This window comes from Dicentrarchus labrax, unplaced genomic scaffold (genome assembly GCF_905237075.1).
Source record: "Dicentrarchus labrax unplaced genomic scaffold, dlabrax2021, whole genome shotgun sequence".
In the NCBI taxonomy this organism is placed as follows: Eukaryota; Metazoa; Chordata; class Actinopteri; family Moronidae; genus Dicentrarchus; species Dicentrarchus labrax.
In genome coordinates, this window is record NW_026136720.1 from 24,670,617 (window position 1) to 24,681,735 (window position 11,119).

At 38.2% G+C, this 11,119-nt stretch overlaps 1 protein-coding gene across 2 annotated transcripts in view; it reads left to right on the forward strand.

Moving 5' to 3' along the window:
- The window catches only part of aass (aminoadipate-semialdehyde synthase), a 28,587-nt gene extending 18,612 nt beyond the window's left edge, over positions 1 to 9,975 (forward strand). For both annotated transcript variants that reach the window (XM_051382495.1, XM_051382496.1), the window contains 8 exons: positions 328 to 436; positions 1,640 to 1,780; positions 1,913 to 2,080; positions 3,635 to 3,730; positions 5,538 to 5,653; positions 6,859 to 6,947; positions 7,055 to 7,231; positions 7,530 to 9,975. In XM_051382495.1, coding sequence (XP_051238455.1) covers positions 328 to 436; positions 1,640 to 1,780; positions 1,913 to 2,080; positions 3,635 to 3,730; positions 5,538 to 5,653; positions 6,859 to 6,947; positions 7,055 to 7,231; positions 7,530 to 7,648 — 1,015 coding nt within the window. In that variant the 3' untranslated portion in view covers positions 7,649 to 9,975. The remainder of the gene's footprint in view (positions 1 to 327; positions 437 to 1,639; positions 1,781 to 1,912; positions 2,081 to 3,634; positions 3,731 to 5,537; positions 5,654 to 6,858; positions 6,948 to 7,054; positions 7,232 to 7,529) is intronic.
- Positions 9,976 to 11,119: the final 1,144 nt, after the last annotated feature.

Genomic DNA, 11,119 nt, shown 5'->3' on the forward strand with positions numbered 1-11,119 from the left:
GGATGTGTTGACATGGGCAATGTTTAACACCAGAGTTCACATTCATCTGCTGAGGGGCAAAAGTTTCTCTTTGCTTAGCTGAAATCTCAGTTTAGCATGTGATCATTTTGTGACATCGCAGTTTGGAAGCCAAAGTGCAGCAAGTGTATAAAATAAAACGACATTAAGCACAGCTTGCATGCAGGCAGCTCTTTTCTCTTAATGCATTGCAGAGCTATTCAACTGTCAATCATATACAACAGATTGATTTTAATAACTTTAATGTACTTGAAATGTGCACACAGGACTAACCTAATGTGTATGCGTGTGCGTGTTTTATTGTGTCAGTGCGGAGGAGGCGGGCATCACCATAGTGAATGAGATGGGACTGGACCCTGGCATCGACCACATGCTGGCTATGGAGTGTATCGACCGGGCCAAAGCTGACGGCTGCACTGTGAGTCAGCGCACACTCTGTGTGTGTGTGTGTGTGTGTGTGTGTGTGTGTGTGTGTGTGTGATTGTGTGTGTGTGATTGTGTGTGTGTGTGTGTGTTTGAGATTGTTTGATCACATACAGGCTTCATGGCAGTCATATTGATCCATTAAACAAACTGACAGTCCACATGTTCACATTGCTGAATTTCACACAGGCTTTAGTCTGAAACAGACGACCTCACACAGTCAGACATGAACTGATGTGGTGTTTTTTTTTTTGTTTGCGATATTTTATTTTGTGATATTATCAATTCTCAAAAACAATCGATTTTTGTGTTTAAACCCTCAACCACTAGATCGCAGTGCTATAAACATGGCTGTGATAAATGCAATGCAGATCCCACTGTTCTAGTTGTATAAATCTGTTTTCCTAAAAAAAAAAAAATATATATATATATATATATATATATATATTTTTTTTTTTTTTTTAATTAATTAATTTATTTTTTTAATCGCAATATATTGAATCATAAACCCAGTATGGTGATACGTATCGTACTGCCAGATTCTTGGCAATACACAGCCCTATTAATGAATTATGAAAGCCTATGAGATGATTCATTATGTGAAATGTCCACAGAATCATATCGCAATTAAACTTTGACAGCTACATTAGCACAGCTATGGTTATCAACTGATATTAGCTTATCACAGATATATACCTTATGTGGATCAGTATCAGTTGTTAAGTTTCCATCCAAATTTTAACCAAATATCCTGAAATTCTGCAGAAAGAAATTGAGAACTAAAGTGCATTTCCATCCACTACTGTTGCCATTGCAGAAGACGATATCAAGATCAGACTTTTTAAACAGATCTCAATATCAGCATTAAAAAACTCTGTTGATTGTGTTCTGTGTGTGTGTGTATGACAAATTTCTCTTGCGGTTCACACACTAAATGATTGACGACAATTTACATTTGACCAAAATCTCTTCCAGTGAGACGTTTTGGAGTTTTTTGTTTTGTTTGTTTTTACCATTCTGTTGAAGTAACAGACACATTTAAACTAATTTCAGCAAATCAGGTAGACGCCTTTTTAAAACTAACACATCACAAATTGGGGTGACTGATTTAAAAAACAAAAAAAACAAAGATGAACATAGTCCTGAAATAAGCCATTGTTTGTCAGTGAGTTGATTGTATAATAATGGTGTCATTCAGGTGGAGTCGTACAGCTCTTTCTGCGGAGGTCTTCCTGCTCCTGAATGTTCGGACAATCCTCTGCGCTATAAGTTCAGCTGGAGTCCATATGGCGTCCTTCTCAACACCATCAGCCCCGCCATCTTCCTCAGAGACAACCAGGTACGGAGGCCTCTAAGGACCATAAGTTATGAATATGCAAAATGTTATATATTTTTTTTCAATAATTACATAGTTTTACATCAGGAGAAGAAACTGTGTGTGTGTGTGTGTGTGTGTGTGTCTGTGGTCCAGGTGGTAAGCATCCCAGCTGGTGGGTCTCTGATGGACTCCACCACGCCTATGGATTTCCTTCCTGGTTTCAACCTGGAGGGATTTCCAAACCGTGACAGCACCAAGTACGCCGAGCCCTATGGCATCCAGTCAGCACACACACTGATCAGAGGAACACTGCGCTTCAAGGTGCAGTACACCCGCACACACAAACACACACACCCCTACAAAATAAAACTATTGGCTGTCAGCTGTGACAACCGGTTTAAAATGAGTTGCTTTCCTTTAAAATCAAAGGACAATGCCACAGATTGACTGACCATTACAGACCATTTTATTATAAAACATTTCAGCTTTACTTAGTTAACCCACTTGTTGCCTGCTATGAGTAGAAATGCGTGGAAATCTGAAAAATGGTGAGTAATGGCCATCACCGGTTATCACAGCTGCAGTCGTTGCCTTGAAATGATTTGTCTGAGAAAAGCAGCAAATTCTTTTACTAAAGTAATGTTTGGTATTTTTGCTTGAAGAATTACTAAATTATCAAAATAGCGGAAGATACATTTTCTGTTAATCAGCTAATCATTAAATTGAGTAATTCTTTCCAGACAGAAAGCGGGTTTATTCCATGTGAGCTGGAGAAAAAAAAGACTGCATTACTTTTTGGATTTGAAATGAAGAATAAATAAGCACCGTACTTACAGGCTCTGTATCTAGACAGAAATAAGGTTTTGGACCTCTCTAATACAAATACATTATGCAGAATAGGAGTTCACAGAGTCAAGATCATGATCAATGTCATATTCAAAAACATTTTCCTCTTCCACAAACCTGATTTCTTAAATGTTATGTAAACCAGAAACCCTTTATCTTCACGTCGGGTTCAGGGATTAACCCTTGGGTTTCTTTATTTTGTGAAAAATGTTATTACATTTCTTATTTTATTTTGTGGAGATCAAACGCATAAAGAAGATCTGAAAGAATTTACCGCCGTGCCCTGTTTCCCATTAATGCACGCTAACTGACGCTGACTAGTGGCTAAGCAGTGACAAGAAATATAAATAAAACAGATTTTAAATTATATTTAACGTTTATCATATTCCATCTCCATTATCTCAGACATGAAAAGAACATGTGAAGGGTTCATTTGCACACTTGCACACACACACACACACACACACACACACACACACACACACACACACACACACACACACACACACACACACACACACACACCGCTTTTTATTTATTTTTCTAAGGGAATATAAATCAAGCTGGTGTTGTGTTGTTCATTTTAAGAATGTAAGAATGTCTTTTATCTATCCATGGGTAAGTACTAAAGATAGGTAATGTAGATTTGTTGTGATCGTAGGTATATCATCTCTCTAACAGGGGTTTTAACCTTTTTATATATACTGTCAATGGTTTTAACAGATGAGCTTGTGCAGGACTGAGATTCAAGACAGTCCCTCTGGCGTGTGGCAGGGGGAAGAAAAAAATCATCAGTGTAAATGTGCCTCCTTGTAATTTCAAAGTCCAAATCAAACCGTAACTACATTATTCTATATAGAGGATTTTCTGTCTCTGAATTGTTGAATAGCTCTGAAATTCAGACAAATGCACAGTAGAAGGAAAAAGTATTTTCCTCCCTGAACTTGATTTCTCCCAGTATCTTTTGTTTCTTGTGTCAATGTGAATGTGTTCACTTGTGACTCAGATAGCTCTTGTTCTGTCCCATAGGGCTTCTCGAAGGCCATGAGTGGGTTTGTCAGACTGGGTCTGATCAATAGCGAGGCCTGTCCGATCCTGCACCACACTTCATCTCATGTTTCCTGGGTAAGAACCTCCACTGAGGGTCCATTCAGTGTAGTGTAAAAAAAAAAAAAAAAAAAAAGAGAGAGCTGAAAACACATGTTGAAAGGCAGCCTCCGAGGAGTGCATCCTGTTTCTTTCTCCAGTCTGTTTTGCAGCTCTTTCAGTTGAAGTGTCTGACTGTGGAAGTGGGATTGCTGAAGAGTGTATTACTGTCAATAGCTGCTTGTCAACATCAAGGCTGCAGTGAGCCAAGGCTTTCTGACACTCATGAGAATTTATAGACAACCTTTGTCTTTATCTTCTTTTATCCTTTTGAGATGAAAGAGAAAAACACAGTATGTTTATCACCAATCAAAGCAAGAAACTCATCAATCCCTCCACTTATATCTGTTTGTTTTTTTTATCTGGAAACAAGATTAAAAAAAAAAATGGATAAATACCTTGGAGCCCCCTCAAATGTTAATGTAGCCATTTCTAAAAGTGTCTAATCTCCATATAAAAAGAGGAGATCGATATCCCCACCCACAATGATGTGTCAAAGGCTGTTTTAGGGTCTAGGAGTACAAGGACTGGGTACATGCCATCAGCAGCAGCCACTGTTAAAAACAGATTCCATTTTTTTAGTGAAACGCACATTCATGTAAATGGTAAATGGACCTGTACTTGTATAGCGCCTTTCTTTTACGCTACGTGCCACATTCGCCCTTTCACACACATTCACTCAGCGATGGCAAAGCCCATTGAACAGAAACTAATGCATTCATACACATTCACACACCGATGCACAGCATTGGGAGCAATTTGGGGTTCAGTATCTTGCTCAAGGATACTTCGACAGGTGGGGAGAGGAGCCGGGGATCGAACAAACAACCTTCCGATTAGTGGACGACCCGCTCTGCCTCTGAGCCACAGCTGCCCTTTGTTCAGCCATGTGTGATACTGTTTCTAAAAGTTCATAAAACCATCATGTTGCTGCTAAAGAACATCAGAGTATGTGACACTGGGAGTAATAGAGGCGCAAATTGACTGCAATTAAGTAATTGATCTAAACATTTAACAATCACCATCACTTTCAGCTGGGGCAAAAAGAGGCGTGGGATTTACTATCAGATCAACAGTCTTAAAAACCATATTGTTATAGTGTGAGTATAACTCCATCAGGATATTATAATGCACTTGAAGTCTGTTTTTTCCCCCTTTGCTCGCTGGAAAATATTGCCAAGCATCCAAGGCTGCTTTCTCTCGGAGGACTTAGATGTAACCCTGAAATGGTTGGCCAGATCATTGGTGTTGGAATATTTAGAAAGTTGTACGCTTTTACTGTTAACCCTTATGCCTTACATTTAGTATACAGAAAATAATTAATTTTTTGTGTTTTTTTTTTATTTCAAATTATTAAAACAAGCTGGTATTTAAAGGAATAATATTCTGACAGTGAATGAATATTTATTATTAAGTCATGATCAAGACTGATGCTGGTTTAAAAAACATTAAATGCTTTAAAATCAATGTTTGTTCTAATCATTGATGTCTCCCAGTCTGTGAAAATCCCAAACAAAAAATTCCTATAGTATAAATTAAATAATATATTTTTTTGTAATTGTGTAAACAAGCTGTCATTTAAAGGGTTAAAATTCTGAATATTATTGAATATTTGTTAGTTATGATCAGGACTGATGTTGGTTAAAAGAGTCTGTCCTGTGCTGAGAGTTGAAGAATTGCTTTAGGAGAAGTTCTCGGATTAAGAATAATAGAAAGTGTTTGAATGTGATAATATTATAGAAGAATGGAGGACCCAAAAAGAGAATCTGTTCTCTCCTCTCTACAGAAAGAGCTTCTCTGCAAGCATTTGGGATTGTCCTCTTCTATCTCCCATGATGCCTTTGAAGAAGCCGTATACGAACGCATCGGAAAGGACGACTTCAGGATGGACAGCCTGAGATGGTGAGAGACTAAAAGACTATTAAGGTTTAAAGTTTCCCGATTGGCCGTCAGACTGTGTAACAGATAGAAAGGGTTCAAAAGGAAAATTCAGTAGCTACATGAGAGGGTGCTCTGCTATTCTGTCCAGTAAGTTTAAAAAACTCACTACCGTTTGTGGTTTTTTTGCTCTATTTTGTAGAAACTGCAATGCTTTTTTTAAATTTATTTTTTATATGGTAAAACCGATTACAAAGTTAGATTCTGGTCTTCACTCCGTTTTGACCACGTATGGAGGTAGTTTTTCTCTATAGCTAAATTTCCAGTTCATGAAAGCTGTACAGGGGATGAATTTTTACATAACTGACCCATTTAAATTACATTAATGCTTAAAGTTGTGCATAATTAAGAGTGTGGCCGCTTTGGGTGACAGGTGGGTGCTGTCCGCAGCCAGGCTTCCTTCAGCCGGCCCCAGCTCCAGCCACGCTCCTTCTATTTGCCCATTTTTAGATTAACCGGGAGCCGGCGGAGTCAGAACTGCCAAGATGGCCGACCGCATTGAGCTTCACAACTGCTCTCCAGAAACCTACTGTATGGGCGTTGTCACGGAGACTGTGTCCATTTTCATTTATACAATCTATGACGTCCTTTTGTTCTGTGCTGCTCGGCTCTGAGCAGATGAGGCAGCTGTTGACATCTGCTGCTCTTTAAAGTTAGTGCTGGTACTGTGGATGATGGGCTGAGAACAAGGCAGAGGCTGCTCCTCTTCTGCACACGTTTTACTTCCCTCCCCAATGAGGACGCCTGAAGTGGTATAGAGTGCACACACTTCAATTTAAATCAGGACCAAGGCTCCACGCTGCCATTGTTCTGCTGCTGCTGGCGGTGAAGCAAAGAGGGCCATGCTGGCATTGAAACGTGAATTCCTCCAACTGTAGAAGTGAACTGTTAGAAACATTCCATCTGTGCCGTTAAGAGTAAAAAGCCAACACACTCGCAGCACAAATTAAATGACTTGTTCATTTATTCAATTCACCAGTAAAACAGTGACAAAAAGCAACTGCTCATCTCTTAAGACTCAGCCAAGGATGTGTGGGCTGCTGCCGCAGCGCTGCCAGAGTGTTAAAGCAGAGTTATTCTCTTCTAAAGCTTTTAAAACAGCTTTGTGAAGGTTATTCTATTGTGGGAGAAAAATCATGTTTTTTTTTTTTGTTTCTCTGCGTGTTCAGGTTTGGGATGTTGAGTGACGAGTTGGTGCCGCACGCCGACAGCATACTGGCTGCTCTGGCAAAACATCTGGAAGCCAAACTCTCCTTCGGTGAGACACAAGCCCAATTTATTACCACAACTCTGAAGAACACAAGTACTGTTTGTAATACTAGTACAAAAACTACTTATGACTTCTCTCTCTCTCTTCGTGGTCAGATAAGGGCGAGCGAGACATGATCATCATGAGGAACGACGTGGGGCTTCGCCACCCAACTGGCGAGCTGGAGACCAAACACATTAGCCTGGTGGTGTACGGCGACCCCAACGGCTTCTCCGCCATGGCCAAGACTGTAGGATACCCAGCAGCCATTGGTGCTCGCATGGTCCTTGATGGTAAGTAAAATCAGTCAGGAAGGCACGGCCCTGATCTTGAGGGAATTCTGATGTGACTGTTCACACGGAGGTCACATAACAGAAAATCAGACCTGTATCTGATTTTGGTACAGGTCTGATTAATGATGCTATCCACATATAAAAGTCGCCCCGAATGAGAATTGAAAAGGTCGGATTTTGTGATTTGTGCTCTTCACACTGTCATGAAAATAACAGATCTGAGTCACATATGAGCAAAAGAAATCCGGTTTGGGTAACTTGTGAACAAAGACCAAGTCTGCGCTGTTTCTCTCTACAGGTGAAATCAGTACAAAGGGACTGGTGGTTCCAATGACGAAAGATGTATATGGGCCGACGCTGGCCCGACTGAAGGAGGAGGGACTTCACTTCATGTCCAAGAGCACCCTGCAGGAGTAGAGCTGACAACAGCAGGAAAAATGTATACAATCCTCATTCTATCAGATGCCTTTTCACCAGCTTTATCGTCTTCTGACTCACCTGCCTGCTTGTAGTCGGTGTTTAAAAGTATATCGCTAACTCACCTCTGCCTGGGGCTGATAAAATAAATATTAGTTATGTTATTTATCTTTCAAATGTGAACAGTTAAAGGGGGTAAAAATAGTTTGAAAGTGGAAAAGGTCAGATGTTGTTTTTATTTTATTGAAATTAAATTTTATGACTATTTGCTTCAAAACCACGTTTGTACGTTTTAGGCCAAAAAGCTGAAAAGGCAGCTGGTGTTAATATTCAGTAAGTTGCAGTTTAATATTTTCTGAGTTTGGCTAAATTTACTCATCTGTGAGAAACTGAAACAGTTTCACGGGCGTCGACTGTTTCAGAGAAAAGTTCTTCTGTGAAGATGTGCAAAAGGTCGACTGATCAAACACTATTTTAGGCATTAGAAATTTGAAGCATTAAAAGCACAAACATGTCTGATTAATCAGGTAAATATAGTGTAGAAACAGCTTTGGCTGGGATTTGAGAATATATTCTTCACACTTAATGGTTCTGACATCATACGACAAAACCACGTCAGCTCTAATCAGTGTTGTTGTAAGTGTTGTCACCATTTTACAACAAAATGAAAAGTGAAGCATTCAGTCAGTTCAGTGGCAGTCAGACTGATGATTTTTTTTAAACTGCTCATGCGATCATATATCTTCAATGTTTTTATTAAAAATGTCCAACTTGCTAAACCTTTCCAAGTTTTAACTGTCTTTTTCCCCATCACCTCAAATAGCATCTTCATTAACAGATGTTTGGATTACTTGAAGGTCCAGTGTGTAACATTTAGGAGGATCTGTTGGCAGAAATTGAATATAATACTTCGTGCTTGGAAGGGGAGGGTGAAGCGAGGGAGTTGCAGTCTGCAACTACACTGCTAGACGCCACTAAATCCTACACACTGGTCCTTTTTAAATATCCAGAAAACCCAGCTCAATACTGCAATGACCTTCAAACTGTGATGCAAGAAAAACCTCAGTTACTAGCCCTCTATTAGTATTTCTTGAAAATCAAAAAGAGCAAAAGTCCAACATCAAAATTGTGAAACTGTTCCAGTTCACAGGATATAAATACTATCACAGTATAGGGATTGTACGTTGTTCAATTTGTATGGCAGACAGCAGTTAGTGGCACTGTTTTTAAAGACTGTACCAGTATTTACCAAGTTTGTCTCATTTTTCCAAAGACAAAAACTTTTTCCTTCTTAATAATTGGAAAATCCAGGACAAAAAGGCTTTAATCTACATCTGATCTCCACAATGTATCTCAACAAACTGAGATAATAATTAATAATGAAGATATGATGACTTTTATCTTGAGATGGGGGCTGAATCATTAACCGCTTTTTAAACAAAATCAATTTGAATTGTGTTTTTTAAGCTTTACAGCTTTAACTCTCTGAATCAGAACCTCCAGGATTTCATTGATTGGCATATCTTGAGAACTGTTCATCCGATCGACCTCACACTTGGCGGGTGTATTGCAGAGGGAGTGCAGTGTTGAGTTTGGTTTGAAGTCGATCAGACTTGCAAGCCATCGCCCTGATCCGAAGGGGCACTGCACTAGTTTTCATGTAAAAACACGAAATTGCCCAATTGCAATTTTATGCTTAACATTTAAAATATATCGGGGTAATATCTAAACTAAAAAGCACTACAAATGTATTACACTCTGGATATTACTTATTAACTCAAGATCTCATTGCAGTCACTGAAACGTGATCAGTAACAGCGGTTCCTGGGTTAGGCCGAGCTGAGAGGTAGAAATATTGATTGGAGATGTTTGAAAGAGTGAATACACAGATGAGTAATTATTGTTGTATTGTACTGATATGTAGTTTAAATATGGGCCTCCAGAGGGTTTTACACCATAGTTTGTTCTTTGATACTTTAGTGAACGGAGATCTGGTCCTGTCAGATTCCAAAAGAAAGAATTCAGATACAGTTCAAAACTACAAATTAAGGTCAAAAGGGACATCAACACTAACATCTGTCAAATAAAATGTTGATATCACTGAAAATCATTTCTCAATATTGATTTGATTTACATATACAAACCGTTTTTATTTTTGTTGGGTTTTTGTTTTTGATTTTTTGTTTTGTCTTTAATGTTTGATTTGAAATGTATGCCATTCATGGTTACCAAACACACAATCATTTATAAAAGCTAGTTTTCTTTGTTTTATCAACATGTAAAAGTGGTTACTTGAATAAACATCCATGTTATTTCTTCTTTCACTATTTAAGGGCAGTTTATTTATTTGCAAATGTATCTTTGCACTATTTTATTCACACTTCAATCTGTAGATGCAACTAATTCATTATTACTATTTTTTGTATCATTTTATTAATCCATTGCAATTTAACACTTAAAAGCCTCCATGACTGTTTATTTATGTAATGAAATTTAAATGAAAAAATTTAAGCTTTGGGCACCACAAAACAAATTTCATTCAGCTCCACAGTATCAGTTTCCTCCAATATCTCCTCCATCCTCCTTCTTACCACTACAGGTAGGTGGAATACTTTTTTACTAACTTAAAGAACATTTTTGAAGCTCCTGTTGGTTGCAGGATTGATGTTCCTTTATTCAAACATTCACTCCTCGCTGAATTGTCCTGTTCCAGATGTCCTTGTTTGTTTCTGCCAGAAGGACCAGGATTAAACCAATGTGTAACTGTAGCCCGGGGAAGGGTGTACCAGAGATATTCAGTTTTATTTAAGTGTTCATTGTTCATGTTTGAGCAGCTTTTTTTCACAGCTGTCATTTTGACATAAAATAGTAGGGTAAACCGATGTTATGAGCCTTTATTTAGCCTTTATAGTGAGCCAACATGGACAATAGCAGAACCCTGACTCTGTTTGACCTGAATGGAACAAAACCTTTATTACTGTCATTGCTAACTCCTGTATTTACCCTACTATTTAATGTCAGAATGGCTGCTGTGATAAAGGTCTATCATCTGGATGATTATTAAAATTAAAAAATTGTTAAATAATTTCTGTCAACAATTAATTCGCTTATCTTTTAACTGTCTTGACTATCTGTCTTTTAAACCATGTTGAAATTTACGTGGTGCAGTGTGTAACATTTTTATTGGCAGAAATAAAGTGTAATATTCATGGGTATGTTCATTAGTGTATAATATCTTGAACAAAGGATTTCTCCTGTTACTAGTTACCTTTCAGTTTATTATTTTACTTGCAAAATATATGTAAACTTTTACTTTTGAGATTTAAATGGCATTTAGCATATCATACTTAAGTACGGCTTTAAGTACATTTTTAAATACAGAACTTTCACTTGTAATTGAGAACACTAGCCCTTACTTCAGTAAAACAACTTAATACTTCCACCACTGTGTTGATCTAAAGTCTGACTTAA